The 19,373-nt window shown below is 40.0% G+C and overlaps 2 protein-coding genes across 2 annotated transcripts; both read right to left on the bottom strand.

Annotated features, from left to right (window-relative positions):
- Positions 1–691: 691 nt before the first annotated feature.
- dcaf15 (DDB1 and CUL4 associated factor 15) lies at positions 692–9,507 on the bottom strand. Its single transcript, XM_026170189.2, has 13 exons — positions 9,304–9,507; positions 8,652–8,749; positions 8,076–8,214; positions 7,885–7,991; positions 7,637–7,782; positions 7,385–7,546; positions 5,156–5,755; positions 4,975–5,066; positions 4,616–4,738; positions 2,473–2,555; positions 2,275–2,379; positions 2,064–2,179; positions 692–1,259 (listed from the first exon to the last, which is right to left on the bottom strand). The coding sequence occupies exons 1-13, from the start codon at positions 9,490–9,492 to the stop codon at positions 1,204–1,206; spliced, it is 2,016 nt and encodes a 671-aa protein (XP_026025974.1). The 5' UTR covers positions 9,493–9,507; the 3' UTR covers positions 692–1,203.
- Positions 9,508–9,951: 444 nt separating this feature from the next.
- On the bottom strand, positions 9,952–19,045 carry khsrp (KH-type splicing regulatory protein). The gene is made up of 18 exons (XM_026170191.2): positions 18,693–19,045; positions 16,864–16,963; positions 16,728–16,781; positions 16,611–16,647; positions 16,459–16,517; positions 16,288–16,359; positions 16,143–16,200; positions 15,124–15,271; positions 14,495–14,593; positions 14,305–14,406; positions 14,117–14,219; positions 13,601–13,725; positions 12,867–13,163; positions 12,649–12,758; positions 12,464–12,549; positions 12,171–12,380; positions 11,745–11,941; positions 9,952–10,856 (listed from the first exon to the last, which is right to left on the bottom strand). Exons 1-18 carry the CDS (start codon positions 18,780–18,782, stop codon positions 10,848–10,850), a joined length of 1,956 nt encoding a protein of 651 aa, XP_026025976.1. The 5' UTR covers positions 18,783–19,045; the 3' UTR covers positions 9,952–10,847.
- Positions 19,046–19,373: the final 328 nt, after the last annotated feature.

Raw genomic sequence — 19,373 nt, 5'->3', positions numbered from 1 at the left:
TCTCTGTACTTAAATTATAAATTTGGGACATTGTAGTATTAAAATTGATTAGTCTACAAAATTGTTCTATTAATACATTCAACTAGTGAAATTTAAAAAAAAAAAGGTATAAATGTCAAATTATACAGATGTTTTATGGCTGTAGAAGGAGACGAACAAAATCTGATAAAAAGTCCAAAAGGTCTTTAGGCTTCAGACGACCAAACTGAAAATGTAACAAAGAATAAAAATTCTGACGGTTAGGAGCTCATGGAACCTTTTTAGCCTCACTGCAAATACCCAGTACTACACTAACAGACCCAAAACTCAGTTGCTTTATGGATCATGCAGATCTCACAAGTTGACAAGACTGTACGACGTTTAAAGAAAAACAAAACACGTTTGTGTTTTATTTGTATGTTAATCGGTTAAACATGTGGAGTACTTTTACCTCTTCTCTGTGTATGTTTTCCTTGAGCGAAACCAGCTCTTTGCGTCTTTTAATGTAACTTTAGTATTAGACAGTGTGGTCTGTTCCAATGTTGGGCCTGTTCTGTTTTGTATATAAATGGTTCTAGTTAGGGAACCAGCACTGCTTCAGCTGAAGTCACATGACAACTTTTGTGGTAATTATTTCCCCTCCAGGCAAGATCTTCTCTGCAGACTGTTGGATTATTTTCATGTATCCAGTTATCATCACAGCACACTCATAACGCTTTTGAACATTTTATTTAAACAAAAGATCCCAGCAGAATACAGTCTGTATTCCATGCTGTCACTCATACAGCACGACAGCAGCCAGCTAAGCAGGTGACTCCTGGTTCCACTGACGAGGGTTTTAAAAAAACAAAAACAGAAATCAAGTGAAGCAGTAGAGTTTTTCAAATTTCAAATACTGCAGCCTTACACACAGCTGGACAGAGCTGGTCCACACTGGATAAGAAATGAGTTCAGAAGCAGCAAAATCTGTTAAATTTCTCATACACCCACCTTGTACAGATATCACATACATTCAGTTACTCACACTCACTGACAATAAAACTGCCTTAATGTATAAAAACAAAAGTAAAAATGAAGTCTTTGTTCAGTCCAGCTCTTGGTTTGTAACACATGCTACAAACGGAGCCTCCGATTAAGGTCGATACTGCAGGTGAGCTCATGTCAACGTGTACTTCTGTGTGCTTTTCTTTATGTTGTTTGGACACATGTGGATCGCTTCTTCCTTCACAATACAATCCAGGTACACCGGTCACTATCTGCCAACACTTGCAGAGATGAGCCTGCAGGTGAGAAAAGAGCGGGACTTAACTCTCTCTCTCTCTTTTTCTTTTATTGATACAAAAGATGAAAACTAAAAATAAAATAAAATAAGACGTTTTTAACCCTCTGGAGGCAGGCGTTGCAGATTTGCAACAGTTAAAAACTAACAACCTGATTACCCCACATACATATTTTATGAGTTTTTTTTACTCAGAAGTACCACTGCAGGACTTGGTTGTGCATTAGCAACAAAAAGTTTAATTTGAGCCTGAGGGGGTTAAGGAAGAGAAGTCAGATCTCTATTTCTTTTTCAGTATAAGGAAGAAACATGAGTTTGGATTAAAGCTGCGCAGGGGATCAGTCTTTACTTTTTTCTCAGTTGACTTCTAGTATTAAGCTTAGTAATTTAATAGATGAGGTGGAATGTGATTTCATCATTGGTAACATAAAAACTCATCCCATATACTTAAAAAACAAAGCAATCAATTCATCTTTTCAATCAGTCAGAAACATTAGTCCAAATACACAGGTCCTTAACATCTGAGAAGTCTCATCTTTTAATGTTTTTGATGTGCTTTTGGTCTCTAAACAGGGGGCACAGAAAGCCTATTGCTGTCAAATGTTTGGTCCTAAACACAGAAAGAAAGTGCAGTATTTTTTTGGGACTAGAAAGTCAAAGGCTCTCTTGTTTATTCTGATCTTCTATCTTACAGCTCACTAAGGTCTCATTTCTCCAAAAAGGACTTAACATTTGGCAGTTTTTATTTTTGACAGATTTATTTGGGAGGATTTATGTTCATCTGTTTCTGTGTCTATATACTCACCCTTGTGGAGAGCTTCATTGGTCATGCGGTTGATGTAACGGGAGCTGCTCTCGGGGACAAGCCACTTCATCACCGTGTTCACACAGGACTTCCTGTACGAACTCCAGACGGTCCCGCTGACGGACAGACAAAACCTTTCAATACAACTGAACTAACGAGAAACAGGAGGCAGAGAGAACCTGTGTATGTGGTACAGGCTTGCAGGGCTCACCTTGTCTGACCCTTGACTTCTGTGAGGTCGCCAACACCCACAGTGCGACATACACCCGTGTTGAGGTCCCAGCTAACCTGCAGGTTGGAATGGTATGTGTTTGGCCTGAAAACAATAAGAGCCACCGGGTCAAAAATCCAAGGCGGGTCAAACAGGTGAGGGTCGAGGTGCTTTAGGGTAAAAGAGCAGGCGAAGTACCTGCAGTGCTCCTCGTCAGAGTTGGAGAATGCTAGTAACAGCAGACCAATGTTGATCATCACAATGTTGCTGTCTGGACACACCTGATACACATCAAAAACATGTTACCTACATGCAAAGTGTTCTTCCATGGTTCATGCACTAAATGTATGAAATTAAAATTAAGGAAATCAGAAATTTCCTAGTTGGAGAAAACTAGTGGACTAGAAATTTAAAAAAAAAAAAAAATGCAAAGAATTCATACAATCTACTGAACAGGCTTAAACACTGACTGTGTGTATTTAAGCCTTGCTTTTTTATTTTTAATTTAACCAGAAAGTCCCTTGAGATTAATATCTCTTTTCTTTTTTCAAGGGAAGCATAACCAAGGAAACAAAAGCCTGCAAAAATGATAAAGCTGCATTTTCCATAAACAGACAGCAACACATAATCTAAAATCCACCTCTGGAGCAACAGTTGCACTCTTCAGTTACAGAATCATTTATAAGTTCTTTAAACCCACCAGCAAAACAAAAACATTAACCTTTAGTTCTTGTTGTTATGAAGGTTACTCTGTGACCAAGGTGCAAAATAAGAGAACACTATGCCTCCAAGTTCTGCAAAAATACAAGTATCCTTAAGAGGTCTAAACGAGGGAAAAATCTTAAGTGTAGGTTTGTGACAAATCAGGAAGACTTTACTCCATTTGGCTTTGTTGTTAAAAATATACAAATAATAATAATAATAATAATAATAATAATAATAATGTGTATGTGTTAGTCCCCGTAGGGAAATTACTCCTCTGCATTTAAGTGAAGCAGTGGGCAGCCACCCGGGGAGCAGTGTGTAGGGACGGTACCTTGCTCAGGGGTACCTCAGGGTAGGTGTTCAGTGGGGTCGAACCCACAAGCTTCCTATCGTGGGGCAACCACTCTACCTACTGAGCTATCCCTGCCAATACTAGTCAAACTGTGATGTGTACTGGACAATAAATTAGATGCAAAAGTGAATCTAGACCAGGGGTAGGCAACGCCAGGCCTCGAGTGCCGGTGTCCTGCAGGTTTTAAAGCTCACCCTGGTTCAACACACCTGAATCAAATGATTAGTTCATTACCAGCCCCCTGGAGAACTTCAAGACATGTTGAGGAGGTAATTTAGCCATTTGAATCAGCTGTGTTGAATCAAGGACACATCTAAAACCTGCAGGACACCGGCACTCGAGGCCTGGTGTTGCCTACCCCTGGTCTAGACGATGATCTGTAGAGGCAGCAGCATACCAGTAATTAAGTGTAACCATAACTAGGCTCTTTTAGGAACGAAGCATGTGCAAGTGTCTTCCTAACTCCAAAATCAAATTACTACAGGCCATATTACAATAATAAAAAACGAATTTAACCTTCAATTACTTCATTTAGGGCTCAATATGTTCTCTAAAAGTGAGTTTAAGATTCACAAAGGCAGGTATTTTTAGGATGACACTTTTTCAATTAAGTCCCAAGATATAAATACCAACATGATCTGAGATCAATTACAATTTGGAAAGTAACAAACACACTATTAGAATCAACTTTAAACAATGCAATACACCAGCCTGACTCAGAGGAGAGAAAGCGGAGGACTGTTTAAAACTAGGATTCACATTCTTTAAAAATCAAATCATATTTTAAATGTCGCTGAAATGTACACTTTGAGCTGTGCATAATATTGCTCACACTCAATATCAGATTAGTTGTTTTGCAGGCTGCTGTCTACATGTTGTAGCTGTGTCCCGTCACTAGCAACCAGTATTAAAAAAAAAAAAAAGTGGAACAACTAGTCTATGGACTTCTCTTGCTTTTGTTTGCAGTTGCAGATGATGATGTAACATTTTGGAACAAACAGTCACCATACTTTACTAAAACAACCAGCTAGTGGCTGCAGCGTCAGCTGACTGATAAGTTACACAGCTTAGTTTTTAAGACCCAAAGGTTTAATGAGAACTGGTATTTGCAGTCCACGCCGTGATGCAACATGAAAGTACTGTTTTAATACTGTAAGACTTTATAATAAACACAATAAAAACAGTCTGCATATATGACAAGTTTCATAAAAGCTACAGCAACCTTGAGTCAGGTGTAAATTAGACAATGCGAGTGTCCTGAGCTCCGTGTGTGTGTGTGCTGACCTCTAATATCACAACATCATAGTCACTAAAGGAGCAGAACTGTGTGGCCCAGGCAGCATCACTCCTGATCACCTCATTGATTAGATATTCAAAATCCAGAGTCAGCTGCTCAACACAAACACTCTGCAAAACAAAAAGTACAAATTCATGATCAACCACACACACAAAAATACTCTGTACGTGTCCAAACCATCTCAGCTTTGCCTCTCTACCTTTGTCTTCAAAGTGTCTAATTCATGTCCATTCTGGTTACTCAGCCCTGTAACTCCAACATCCCCAGGACAGTTCTTACTTATTCCTTACTGCTACTTCCATACATGTTCTCCATTGACTTTACAGTCACATGCACCAACACCTACCTGTCCATTGTGTGGCCCTGTAACCAGCTGGAGGTTACGTCCTTTCAGATCTGTGACTGTGAAAGGCAGCTGGACTTTATCATCTTCATAACCTAGAAAAACAAATGAGGAAGAAATACCAGTCAGCATCTTTGGATCTGACCGGACACATTCTTTGACTCTGTCTTTTATCATCTCTCACCTCCGGCATTCTGCTCTGCTGCCCCTGGCTGTTGTAAGCGGTAGTGTAGGCGTGAGTAGTTTACATATCCAGGCTCACTGGGGCTGGCTTCCTGGCATGAAGACATAGTTGGAGTGGCTGACGGGGATGAGGAAGAAGAGGCGGGAGACATCACTTGTTCCGATACCTGTGGCAGACTATGGCTAACACCTGAGGTTAATGGTTGTAGTAAATTAGTCCTCTCTTCTACGCTCAACCCTTTACAACCACCCTCCTCTCTCACAGTCTCTGCAATGGTCCCTTTGTCTCCAGTTGACTGTACTGCCTCTTTTACACCACCATCAGACGTTCTCCTCTCCCCCTGGCCTTCACCATCTTTCCCTCCTCCCTGGGCTCGCCTGAAAAGGTCAGCAGCAAACTCCCGGGCTCGCATCGCTGCTTGTGAATGGCTAGGAGATGAGGGGACTGGAGTGGGTCTGCTAGGTGGAAGTCGATGTTCAGGAGATTCTTGAGGTAGTGAGGAAGAAGAGACCAAAGAAGAGGAGGAAAAAGACGTCGAAGCTTGACTTGACAGGGCTGCTCTCTTTGTGTAAAGGATTTGCGATGACTGACCCTGTTTACCTGAAGCAAACAAAGAAAAAGGAATGAAAAAACTAATAATGATAAAATCAGACAGCAAAACATCACTGTGATGGTTTTTTACTCTTGAAGACACAAACATTTTTAGGCCTCTACTCAGTGTAGCACTGTTCCTTCTAATCCTATCTGGAGATAAGAGTGAGTTGCTGTTTAAGGTGTGTCTATGAACAGCCGTGTTTCTGGATATGATCAACATATATGCTCCTACAATTAACAAAGCAAACAAAAAAAGAAGATATTTGTACATGGACACACCATGCACCTATGCATTAAAAAAGCAAAAACAACTGATGTTAACATCCTGACAGCAAAAATAAAATATTCTTTTTAAAGAGGGGGGGGCAGAGAGAGAGAGAGAGAGAGAGAGAGAGAGAGAGAGAGAGAGAGAGAGAGAGAGAGAGAGAGAGAGAGAGAGAGAGAGAGAGAGAGAGAGAGAGAGAGAATGAATGATATGTGAGATGTGATGAGCAAGGTGCACATCTGAGAAACCGAGCACTACCACACGTTCACAGGCTTTTACCCGCTTAGCGACTCAAAAACAGAAAAAAAATCTACAAACTCAACATCACGGTTTATAGAACTTGAAACGTGTGACTCATAACCTACAGTGGGGCAAAAAAGTATTTAGTCAGCCACCGACTGTGCAAGTTCCCCCACTTAAAATGATGACAGAGGTATGACGGGATGAGATCTTGCGTGGAGCCCCAGATCGAGGGAGATTATCAGTGGTCTTGTATGTCTTCCATTTTCTGATGATTGCTCCCACAGTTGATTTTTTCACACCAAGCTGCTTGCCTATTGTAGATTCACTCTTCCCAGTCTGGTGCAGGTCTACAATACTTTTCCTGGTGTCCTTCGAAAGCTCTTTGGTCTTGGCCATGGCGGAGTTTGGAGTCTGACTGTTTGAGGCTGTGGACAGGTGTCTTTTATACAGATGATGAGTTCAAACAGGTGCCATTCATACAGGTAACGAGTGGGGGACAGAAAAGCTTCTTACAGAAGACGTTACAGGTCTGTGAGAGCCAGAGATTTTCCTTGTTTGAGGTGACCAAATACTTATTTTCCACCCTAATTTACGAATAAATTCTTTACAAATCCTACCATGTAAATTCATGGATTTTTTTTTTCACATTCTGTCTCTCACAGTTGAAGTGTACCTCTGGTGCAAATTACTGACCTCTGTCATCATTTTAAGTGGGGGAACTTGCACAATCGGTGGCTGACTAAATACTTTTTTGCCCCACTGTAAGTGTCTACTGAAGTCACAGATTAGGGGAGATGAGAGCAATTTCCCTATTTGCAATCGTAAGTGATTTTGCAACCAGTGCAAAATCACTTGCCTGCTGGCAAACAGAATGAATGCAGAATTGAGGATCTTCCAACACTGCCTTTCTCTTTTATGCTCAGAAACTGCATCCATTATATTACCAGTCTGTGTATGTGCACAGTCTGCAGAGTCTGGGTGGTCTGAAGTTTTCAGCTGCGTAAACCCTTGTGGACTCATTGATAAGGAAACTCATAATGTGGTGATCTTAAATCCATAAAAATCTTATCTGACGCATTATAAAGAGATGAGAAATGTGGCAATTTTACTATTTGTGTGTGTCTTACCTGGGCAGAGTGAGATGCCACAGGCTACAAGAGAGTAGCTAGTGTTTAACAGAATGACCTGGTCCTTCTTAAGCTGGAAAGCTGGCTGAAAAGTGGGGAACGGATATACCACCTGGTACCTGCTGTTGAGCACATATCCGTGTTCAAGACACTCACCACTTCCTGTGGAAAAAAAGTGATGTCTGATGAGAGTGAGAGAGGAAAACGTAATGAGAGTGGTGAAGTAGTAGCTCTGTATGTGTTTTTGTTAACCTGTGCGTATAGTAGTGACTGAAGGAACAGGACAGCACTGAGCACAAGGTTTAGGAGGTGGCATGGAGGCGATGGTGATGTAGATGTCTCTATTGTTCTCATCACTCATCATTAGATTCATCAGGACTGAGTTGGAGCTGCGTGTACTTAGCAGAAACATACACACCAACACATAATTTAGCCATCACTACCTGTGGCTTGCAATAAGGTTATTTTTGCCATTCATAAAAATAATTATCATTCCTTACTTGAAGCCGAAGATGACAATTTTGGAGTGATCATTTGGCCACTCACATACTGTAAGGTACAGGTCACTGTAGATTTCCTCTCCTGCAAACAGTCGCACATGATGGACCTAAAGAGAAACCAAAGGAGTTAAAGAAAATAAAAATAAATTCTACAATTATATTTATATATTACAATTAGATTTTTTTTTTACCTGCTTGAGTCTGCTGTGCAGGTTAAACTCCCACCAATAAAGATGATAAGTATAGAAAGAGAAATCATCATCTTCTCCACAATCACTGGTGTAAGACAGAACGTAGCGTCCACATTTGGTGAAGCCAAGAAAGATGTGCCTGAAAACAAAAAGATAAAGTACTGGTGTCATATATGCTCCACAATGAACAATACAAAATAACAACAATTACCCACCAGACATCCTCAGAATCTGCTAATTCCTTTTTTTAAAAATACAGTAATGTTATCATATTCAAAGAACATATGGAAAATTTTATTTTCATACTATGAATATTTTCTGAGTACCAGGTACTGAAAGTACACCAGAGGCGGGTGGAAACTTGGTGCTTTTAACAAATTTTTTCCAGCATCTTTGAACCCTCATAACTTCAAGAGACAGCCATGTGTCACAAGTGTCAACAGCTCTGATTCAGTCACCAATAATCCCAGTCTATTTGAGATGCAGCCAGTGTGGTATACATGCATGTAATGAAGCATACTGTGCCAGTCAAGGTTCTTTAATCACAGTAAAACAATGCAGTAAACACATACGTACCCTGCTCTGAGGAACTCCTCGCTTACGATGTTCTTCAATGGTACACACACTCGAGGTGGCAGCTTCCTGAACAGGCGCTGAGAAAACTGCCCTGACAGCTGCAGGAAAGAAACCACAGTGGAGGTAGATATAGCTAATTAGCACACGGTGTAACATAAAGCCCAAAATACTTTGCAATTTTGCTGTGCTTCATCTTCGTGTAATGCCCAGCACAGTAAGACGACACGAACAGTACATGAATTACGCTTGATGCACAAAGACTGCCATTAAATCTGAGGTGTGCTGCCGCGGTTGAATAAACGCTAAAGCTGACTGGTAAAGTTAAAACTCAGATCAAATAGACCTTTACAAATGTGGCTTAAGTGGCTAGCACTTTAACACGGTTCGGTTGCATTAAAATGTGTATGGGCCATCTGCAAACCAACTTGGGAAGTAAAATGGATAAATATCATAACATAGAGCAGGGAAGCTGCATTGTTTTACAGTTTGGAGCATTAGCCACCTGCCAGCCGTTGGCTGTTATTAAGTTAGCCGCGGTGCTAGTTAGCAGCTAGCTCCTAGCTGGCCTCAGAAGCTCCTGAAACCGTAGAGGCCTTCTCTTTGACGGCTCATTCTAAACCTTTCTCTTCAGGTCCTGCTGATGCATGCCTACCTTTCCGCGCATAAGAAGCTTCACGACATGGTCTTTGTGTTTTCTTTGGCTTTTCTGTTTGCTGTCGTCCTTTTCAGATTTCGAGCTGGGCGCCATCTCCCCCTGAACTGTTCCCAGTTGCCCGTCAGAGGCCCGTCCCGATTGGCTCACAGGCTGCACGGGGCGGCCCTCATCCGCCAGTACTCGCATCCATCAAAACCCCAAACAAAAGTAAGGCACGACAAGGGGAACATCCCGAGGGAAGCAACCACAAAGGAAGACATGCATGCGTTTGTTTGTTTTTTGACGTGCCTAGGATTTTAGTTACAAATAGGCAGGTGTGAAAATTCTTCTTAGTGATCTGATATAAAAAATAACCTGGGAAAATTTGTCAAGACATTAAGAATGAGATGAGATATACGAAGATGTTTAGTGAGATTGTGACGTCCACTTGGATTTTTTTATTTTCATTTATCTGATCTTATCTTACTTGTCAGGGGTAATATTTTGTATCCCCTACAATACTATTAAAGAGGCTATAGTTTTTATCTCAGTGTTGAAAACTTTCAAATATGAATAAAAAACATTAAACTTGAAAGAATAACTTTAATTTTAGGCATATTAGCTAATGTGGCATTACAAACAGCACAGGGGATTATCACACAAGACTGGTAATTGAATGTTTTTATTTAAGTATTTAAAAACAAGCTGTAAAAAACAAAACAAACAAAAAGAAAAAAAAATAAATCAGCATACAATAAGAGAACTTACTGGAAAAGAGACTATTCTTTTCATTGTAAAGATGTAGAAATGAAACCAAGGGCAGTCAAGCACACAAACACATACATGCACAAAGAACCAGCCTACATAACTGCAGGACAGTTAGTGCCTTATTACAGCCAACTTACACACGGTCTTCTGTTCAGTAGCATACACTGTATACAGACACAAGACTTGCCCCTTGAGGAAAATCACAGAGAATGTAATTAAAAATAAGAAATTATGACAGCAGGGAGAAGTTCACCTGCAACTTAAACACTGGAATCTTTTTTTGTAAAAAAAACTGAAGTTTAAAAAAGTACCAAGAAGAAGAAGAAGAAGAAGAAGAAAAAAGACCAACAACTTCTGCCATACAAACATAATTTTTTGAATATATTCAAAATACTGCTAGACAGTTTTTACCTTCAGCAAACAGAAGGGGAAAACTACTGACATGTGAGTCATTGTTGAGATGCTGTTGTGCTAGCTTGCAAGAAAAGATGCTTATTATTTCACATTTAAGAAAAAAATTCCAAACCATCTGATGTATTACAAGGTGAAGGTGAGGTGAAGGGGTAAGTTAGTGCTTTTTTTCAATACATCTGCAAAACGCATTCCCTTTTGAATTTCATTAAAAAAAATTAAACAAACAGGAAGGTTTGAATACAAAATGTCTGAGAGGATGAGTTAACCACAGGCTTATTGTCCTATTAAAGCCCAAAAAAAACTGGGAATTTAAAAAAAACAAACAAAAAAAACCAAGCCCGGAGATTCAACACATCTGCCCAACAGAACACGTCACACGTTTACTGGGCCTGAAAAGAAGAGAAAAGATGTCATAGAGAAGCACTGATCTAGTCACACTAATAAAAGACAAAAATGTTCTTACAATCAAAATCAACAGTTGATGTAGTCGATTTCCTGGTATTAACTTTTTTAAAAAAAGGCTTTTTCTGTTTTTTTCAACCATTTTCTTTTAGTATTAAGTTTTACCATATTTTCTAGTTCTTCTCAAATTCAGTTGATATACCCTTATGGTACTAAAGAGTCATTTTAAATTTTGATTTATAAATGTTTATTTGCTTTGTTCCATCTTCTTGTCAGTTATCTGTAAAATACTTTGAACTGAAGGTAACTTGCATGAAAGGTGCCAAATAAATAATTCAACGTAAATGCCATTTCCATCGTTAGACAGAAGAATATGGAAACTACTGATGTGGTTGATTTAAGCTACTGGTTGAGAAGCTTAACCCAAGATAAAACATCCCTGGTTCATATAAAAAAATCCTACGTGTAATTGAGCTTAACTTCATCGGTGAACTCATACCAGTGATGGTTGGAAACATCATTGCTGGCCTTTTGACCAACCCACTTTGACATAGATGCATATACATTTTTGCATGTTACCATTCCAACTGAACTACAAATCACATATATCCAGATCTTGCTTTTTACTCCATCTTTACACAAGGCGGTGTCCATTTGTTACCCTGCTTCCAGAACAGTTTTGTAGCCTACCATAATGTTATCTCATAGCTGTGAGGATCACTCTATTATCCATTTTTACAGAATTCTATACACAAAATTTGGGGAATTATTCCCAAATGAATTCTTTTTTCATTAATTAAATATATAGCCAATTAATTAGCTTAGTTTACCCCCTTCCAAGCAGCCATGAGGTCAGTTTTAAACATCAGCCATACCTGTTGTCCCTGCTGTGGAGCAGCTGCTTGTCCAGGAGCCTGGCCTGTCTGTCCATAGTAGGCAGCCTGCTGTCTGTAGTACTCAGCCCAGGCTGCACTGTAGTCCTGCTGGCCACCAGGTGCAGCTCCTCCTGCTGCAGCTGCTGTGGGGGCTGCTGCTGTGCCTGGAGCAGCTGCTGCCCCTCCTGCTGGCTGAGCTGGAAAAGAAAAACAAGTGCAAACATACATTATATATGTACAGTTACATGCTACAAGCACATATGGATGAATGAATAATATATTAGCATTAAAGTCACTTGTGAGATGGCAGCACATTTGACGGTTGTGACTTTTTAAATTCTTTAAGAATTAAATATTTGAAGTTGTTAAAGGCTGTCAGTTACAGACTTAATAAACATTATTTACTCAAAATTAGTTCCAACTTACTCATGCCCATCTTCTTATAATACTCTTCCCAAGCCTTGGTGTAGTCTGGCTGACCCCCAGCAGTCTGGGCTGCCGGGCTCTGGTCCCCTGGTGCTGCTGCTGCTGCAGGAGCTCCTGGATTCTGAGCTGGCATTGTCCCCCCTGGCTGCTGCCCGTAATATTGTGCATAGTAGGCTGCCCATGCTGCATTTGGGTCTGCTGCAGCCTTATCTAATTGGGAAAGATGAAATTGAGTTGAGGAATAAATAATAAAGTACTGAAACAAACAAAAGAGAAATAAATAAAGGACTTACTGGGGTCATATGGATTTGGGGCTTGCCACTGCTGATAGGCATTTCCCCAACCCTGAGAATACTGGGCACCACCTGGTGCAGCTCCACTGCAGAGAGACGGGACAGTTAAAGCATAAACCACCTACTTATATGAGTTAACCCTGAAAGAAAACACACTGGCACAACTATTTACACACTGTACTTACTGAGGAGCTCCACCAGGAGGCCCTGCATTATAAGGGTTCGGATTATAGGGACCCATTGGACCAGGTGGCCCTCCTGGACCAGGACCACCACCCACAGGACACAATGGGGCCTGGAAAAACAGGGAATAAAAATCATTATACCAATAACTTCAGACTGCATGGGATCTTTAGGCAGCTGCTTAAAGTCATTCTCTGCTTTGTAAGTAATGTGAACCTACCTCAATCTTCTCTTCTATAAGCTGCTTTGCATGATCAATCTGTTGTGGAGACCCTCTGATGGTGAACAGTTTGAAATTCGGGTCACCGTTTGGAGGTGGCTGACGAGATATCTCCACAAATGCACCAGTTTGCTGGTTGATGGACTTGACATTCTCTCCTCCTCTGCCAATAACAAGCCCACATTTGTGAGCAGGGATGGAGAAAGTCATCTCACCTCCTGGTGGACCCCAGTTCCCTTGGCCTCTACCCTGCCCTCGGCCACCAGGTGGCATACCAGCACCAGGACCCGGTGGACCCTGTGAAAGAAACATGCCACATTCTTTTTAATTAACACAAAATTCAACATTAAAATTTCTTAAAGAGGCCCTTAATAAACATGTGTAACATTTCAAATAATGAGGTCAGTGTTTATAACAGTTATCCCTGGGTGCCAAAAGTTCAGGCTGAAGACTGACTTAATGGTCATCTCAGCCACACAGCTTTGGCCCCACCCACTTTGTGTTTGCACCTTCTCTGTTTAATGGCTAGCCTATCTAGAGAGGAAAAGAGGAGCTAAAATGATCTGTTTCATACACATAACCTGAGGGTCTGCATAAACACCCAGTATGCAATAAATAAGGATTATTTGGAATCATGCAAAGCTACTCTAGCATAATCCAAGAAGAAAAAATATGGAGTTTAAATTGAGCATTTTAAATTACATCCCCTGCCCGTCTCTTCAGCGTGTACTTACCCCTTGCCCACCCTCCTCTCTGGCACGGATGCTCTGTAGCAGGTCAGTGATGATCGAGGCAGCGTGCTGACACTGGTCTGGTGGACCCATAATATAAGCAATCTTTTCAGGACCTGTACCATCATCTGTAAAGAGTAGGAAAATGACAGTTGGGTTTATTGATGAGAGTCCACACTGAGACAAAAACAAACAAACAAAAATTTCTAGCCACCAATACTGAGTAGATGTATGTATGGTATAAATGTGAACATCCTAGGTGACTTCCTTCTCAGTTATCACACCCACAAGACTTTCAGAAAATTTGAGCTCTGACCTTGACCTCAAGGTCAAAGTCACGATTCAAATTCATCCAAGATTTGTAGCAGATGCACCTGTGGTATGAATTTCAAAACTATGTCATCTCATTTTCGAGTTATCGTATTCCCAAACTTGGGTGTCCACGTCGCCCACCTCCCCAGTGGGGTGAAGATATTTTTCAATTTTATTACATGCAGTGAAAGTAGAGTGAGAGTGTACCTGGTTTAAATTGTATTTTCACGCCAGCATCACTCTGGATCTTCTTGATCATCTCTCCACTGCGACCAATCACAACTCCCACAGAGTGCCGCGGGACAGCTATCTGTAACATTAAATAAACACTTAACCATTCAGAGTTGATGTGTCTCACTGTGCTGGTCGAATTCAAACACACTGTCTTTACTCACTTCTATGCCCCCTCCTCCCATCCTTGATCCATATTCGTTCCTCTCTCCAAAACCCTGATGTTCTCTCTCTCGTAGGATCTCATTAACCATCTCCTTAGCTTGCTAGAAAGGCAACACAATGAAAAATTTTAACCAACAGCAGCTTAACATATTTCCCGCACAAATGAAACCACTTAACCCAAAACGGTACCTGGACTTTGTATGGGTCTCCAATGATACGAAGAGGTTTATCTATGTTGGGTGGCTGCGACGCATCTTGGATAAGAATCATTTTGACTCCAGCTCGCTCCTAAGAATTAAGGAAGAGGTATATTACAGACACATGGCAGACTAACCAAACTTCGGCACATCAGACTGTCCATTTGTTGCACTTGTATTTCGTACTATGTGATATGTCAGGTGTTATTTGTAATAATAATTTTTTTCCAAATATTTTTATGCTTTAATTTCTACAGCTCCCTCATCTTGGAATTAAAAACAACCTTCAGGAGATGGTCTAAATGTTTAAAGTCACTTTATATGACCTTGAGTTACCTCAGGTTCTAAATGTTACTCCTGATAATTAAGGCCTTTCTTGGCACAAATCAAAACAATTAACTGTTCTGCTGTTTTAGTTTTCCCCAGCTTCAAGTTTGCAACTTTGATTGTTACTTTAATTATATACTTAATTTTGTGCATTTTATGCGCACATTTGTTTGCGTTACTAGTTTATGCAACTACTGATCTCTGCACTCTTACAAAAGCAGTGTTGCTGGCTATCTTTTCCTGGTTAAATAAATAATCATCACCATCTGTATAACTGAATGCTGCATGTGTCACCTGCAGTTGTTTGATAGTCTCTCCTCCTTTGCCAATAATAAGGCCAGCCTTTCCAGCAGGGATTATCATCTCTTGCATGGAACTTGACTGACCATTGGTTGACTCGTGACCTCTGGACACAATGTCATCTAGAATCGCCCTGGCTCTCCTGCAAGCAAATTCATATCAAGGTCATGAAATGATTGAAGAACACAAGGTTAATGTGGCACAGACGCAACCTAGTTAACATTTCACACCATTACTGCAGAAGGTCCAAGCAACTTTTACAGCACACAGTATGGCATTGCCTCAGAAAGCTGCAAGGATTTGAACAGGTAACACTGCCAAATGTTTATAATAAGGACTATCTCCCAATGTGACTGTAGGTACGACCTAGGACCAACCAACAGGAATGCTGCATGAAATAACACGCTGATCCAAAAAAAAATAAAAATAAATCATGATTGCCTCAAGGAGGACAAAGAATGGGAACAAGCTACAGCAGTCACAGCCCATGATTCAATATTTTTTAAATCACCATGCAGCCAACCTGTCTTGTTGTCCTAGACAAGTTTCATTAGATCTATGTTGCACAGAGTGCCTTAGAACTGATAAAGCTTCTGACATCTTATAGTATCCAAGCAGTTACACAACATGTCCAAATCTCTGAGAGCACGCCAACTTCCTCCAGTCACCTAAAGATTCATGGCATACATACAATAGCAAACAAACAATGATTAGTTTAAGGACCATATTTATGGTTTAAGCTTAATATAGGACACAGACAACACAGAGTCATGTCTTAGAGGCCAAACTCATCCCAATAGTGCAAACCACTGAAACTTAACAAGTACACAGGAAATAAAGATTTCACACAATCTAAAGCTGTACCAGGAGGTTTGTCTATCATTTAACTAGGCTGGCCATCAATCTCGTTACCATTTCTCCCTACAGATATTAATAATGAAATAAAATTTACCACAAACCAAACTTCTTGACAGCTTTTCCCAATATTTAAAAGACTTAAAGGACCAACTTACTGTATGGCATCGGGTGATCCTGTGAGGGAAATGCTTCTATCTGGCAGACCAACACTGTCTGTGGATTGATATGATAACAATTATAAATCAAAAGGGACGATGGTATATCGATGAGGCACCGTTTACTTAACTAATCACAGCTCACCGTGTGCAATTTGGACTTTGCAGCCAGATTCTTGCTGAATTTTGTTAATCTGTTCGCCTCCTCGCCCAATGACTTTAAGGAAAACAGAAGAATGTTGAGTTTAGTCTGAACATGTGTAACATAGCAACACGGGAATAATTTGTACAGTTTATGAAGGGTTTGTCTACTCACTGAGCCCAACCATGCTATCAGGCACTCTGCACTCTTCTGTCATTGTGGAGGGCCTTACACTGCAGACACATGATCGTGAATAAATAATGACATACAGTGTTTCAACAATAAACAGCAAAAGGTGTTTACATAAAGAAAAATAAAAGTCAAACCTTTGCTGGGACAGAGCAGCTAGCTGAGCTCCAATAGCTGTAAGAGATTCAAAACTGGTGAGCAGGTGGAAACTGAGCAAAAAGGAGTTATTGTAACTAGAGAATTGTTTAACGTACACATTGCAGAATCTCTTTCACTCTGTGATGCTACCTTCTTGGCATCGGGTTCATCTGGAAACAAAAATAATAGTAAGCCTTCAAAGTGGAGTAAAGGAAACTGTAGACAGAGTCCAAGTTTGATCAGATTTTCTACCTCCTTCTTCCAGGGATCGTTTCTGTGATGTGAACGGGTAGCTCTCGGCTCCTCCGTTGTTTGTCGGGGACACACCGTCGCCACCAATTTTAGCTGCAATCTGGAAAGAGGTGAATACTGGATTAAACCAGAAACCTTTGCAAAGACACCATTAAGACATCTGAAATGTGTCTATTTTGGTAAGAAATCTTTGACATTGCTTGGAGCTTTCAGACATGTTCAGCTCATGTCATATAAATAAAAGATCTTCACATTTAAAACTGCAAATCAACAGACACATGAATATATGTTTAATTATGAGGAGATAATGTAGTGCTAATAAATGATGCTCCCACGGCATTCAGGGGTTTGGGTTGTTTGTTACAAAGAAAGAGTAGAAATTTTGAGAGATGTGAGCATGTGCCAGGTTGGGAAGAATAAACTAATGATAATATTGCAGTGCATTGAATCCCTACAAAACTGATCATCATTCTCTTAATATTATATATAATTGACTACAGATTTGTATCAGACTTTTCATTAACCCTTCACTGCATAGTGCTGATATGGACACTGTCTTGTTTAAGAATTGCTGGTACAAATGATTTAGTTATCATTTTAACTCTGGTTATTCTTACAGTCCAAAACAATGTTTAGTTCTGCTCCACATTATAAATTAAAAAGATGTGATCCCCAGGTCTTTTAATGTCCCTTTTGTATCACAGAAAAATGGTTTAAAAAAAGCTTTCATGTGTCAAGTGGCTTCTGTTTGGAATAAATTATCTTTAAATGTCCATTTTATCACTGTTTTAAACAAGCTTTGTTTTTGACTTATTATGTTTTCAGTAAGTCTATTCGTTTCTATTTCTATGTCTATTCAGTATGTTCATTTATTTCTTCTCTAACTGAATAACTTAATAGGTTCGTTTTGTATGATGGTGTAGTTTAATTTGCTTTTTATTATTGGTTATTGTTGGTTCGCCTTTGTTGTGTTATGCATTATAATAAATATCTTACCACTTGTTGTATAAATGTTTGTTCTGACTCCCTGGGCTTATCCACATATAATTGATCAAATATTAAGTACTTATTATAATATTAGAAGCCACTTTGAAACATGAGCCATTGTGACTGTGCCCCAAATTAATGGAAGCACGACAGTCAGACAACCCGACACTAATTTAAATCTAATAAATCAAAGAAACTATAATCCAATGCTAGCAGTCCCTTCAAGTATCACAAATAACCTTAAACGATCTTAATTTATCAAAAAATATTAATTTAATATATCTATATTCAACATCTCAAAATATAACTATCACCAGATAAAATATACGATGTGTTTTTTTATTTTGTTGAAATAAACAACTATACTTGTTAATGAAAATAGCCATTAGCTGAAAAATAACCCTTTACAGTGAAAAAAAGTAAACGATGGCTCCTGAACTCTTTTCAGTCAATGGTCTACATGAAACAAAACAGCCATAATGCTATAATACAGTTACCTAATAAATGCCTCATAAATGAATGGAGATGATCCCCATATAACAGCTAACCGTTAACTAACGGGTAATAAGTAAATGTTGCTTACTTAGCCCAAGTTCACTAAATTTACCTCAAGGATCGCGGTAGGGACAAACATTTCATTTATGTAACAGAGCCATGCTAACACACACAATTCAATTGCCTCGATCTGAACAGAAAGTAGGGCAAATGAATGGCTTTGCTATTAGCTAGTGTGCTACCTCGCTAACTAAAGCTAACGTTACTGGTCGTTATGCTAGCTGCGGTTTCAGAGCAGCTAATTAGCTCGCCGGCTGACTCCTCTCGTAGTCGAGCGCTTGGATTACCTGTCTGGCTCGCTGAACGGCATCTGCGAAAGCGTCGTTTTTCATTCCTGCTCCGACTCCATTTGATGGCAGAGAGCTGTAATCAGACATGCTGCTCCCAGAGGGCTAACACAAACACGCGCGCGCGCGCACACACACACACACACACAGGGGGGGCAGGCGGGCTGGACGGCTTTGGCCGGGTCGAGCTGCGCAGAAGCGGGAAGGTTAACAGGAGCGTACAGGGAGACACCGATGTGTGTGAGATCTCCTACCACGCCGGCAAACTTCCCTGCTTGAAATAACCAATCAATGCATGTTCGACCCCGGGTTTTCTTCTTCCTCTTCCTTGTACCTTTGAGGGTTAAATTGTTAAAAATTTCAAACACAATAAAAAAATGTCGCCTCCATCTGGACTGGAGCGTAGTTGCACTGAAATTGCACAGAAACCGATGTCTAGTCATCTCAGTGGTTTTTCTTTCAATGTGTTCAAGTAATTGTATTATGGTAGGCTTTTTAACTGTATTTTTTAGCTTAATAACATTATATCACATATGTAATTTCCTTATGTAGAGATACACCATGAAGACATTGCAATGGATGCTTAAATTCATGTTTATGTAATTGCTGATACAGACAGTGTTTGCGAGTAACGGAATACATGTACCGGCGTTACGTATTTAAAATGCAAAATATGAGTAA

The sequence above is a fragment of the Astatotilapia calliptera genome, chromosome 6, assembly GCF_964374335.1.
Source record: "Astatotilapia calliptera chromosome 6, fAstCal68.1, whole genome shotgun sequence".
Lineage (NCBI taxonomy): Eukaryota > Metazoa > Chordata > Actinopteri > Cichliformes > Cichlidae > Astatotilapia > Astatotilapia calliptera.
Note: the sequence above shows the minus strand (reverse complement) of the source record. Positions and strands in the feature narration are given on the sequence as shown.

Excerpts from the sequence above, each read along its gene's own strand:
- dcaf15 (XM_026170189.2), bottom strand. The coding sequence starts at position 9,492 with ATGCGAGTACTGGCGGATGAGGGCCGCCCCGTGCAGCCTGTGAGCCAA. Across the intron at positions 7,783-7,884 it reads ATTGTCATCTTCGGCTTCAA|TACACGCAGCTCCAACTCAG; the intron begins GTAAGGAATGAT and ends GTTTCTGCTAAG. Across the intron at positions 4,739-4,974 it reads CAGGGCCACACAATGGACAG|AGTGTTTGTGTTGAGCAGCT; the intron begins GTAGGTGTTGGT and ends TTTGTTTTGCAG.
- khsrp (XM_026170191.2), bottom strand. The coding sequence starts at position 18,782 with ATGTCTGATTACAGCTCTCTGCCATCAAATGGAGTCGGAGCAGGAATG. Across the intron at positions 16,360-16,458 it reads TGATAGCATGGTTGGGCTCA|TCATTGGGCGAGGAGGCGAA; the intron begins GTGAGTAGACAA and ends TTTTCCTTAAAG. Across the intron at positions 14,220-14,304 it reads TGGGAGGAGGGGGCATAGAA|ATAGCTGTCCCGCGGCACTC; the intron begins GTGAGTAAAGAC and ends TTAATGTTACAG.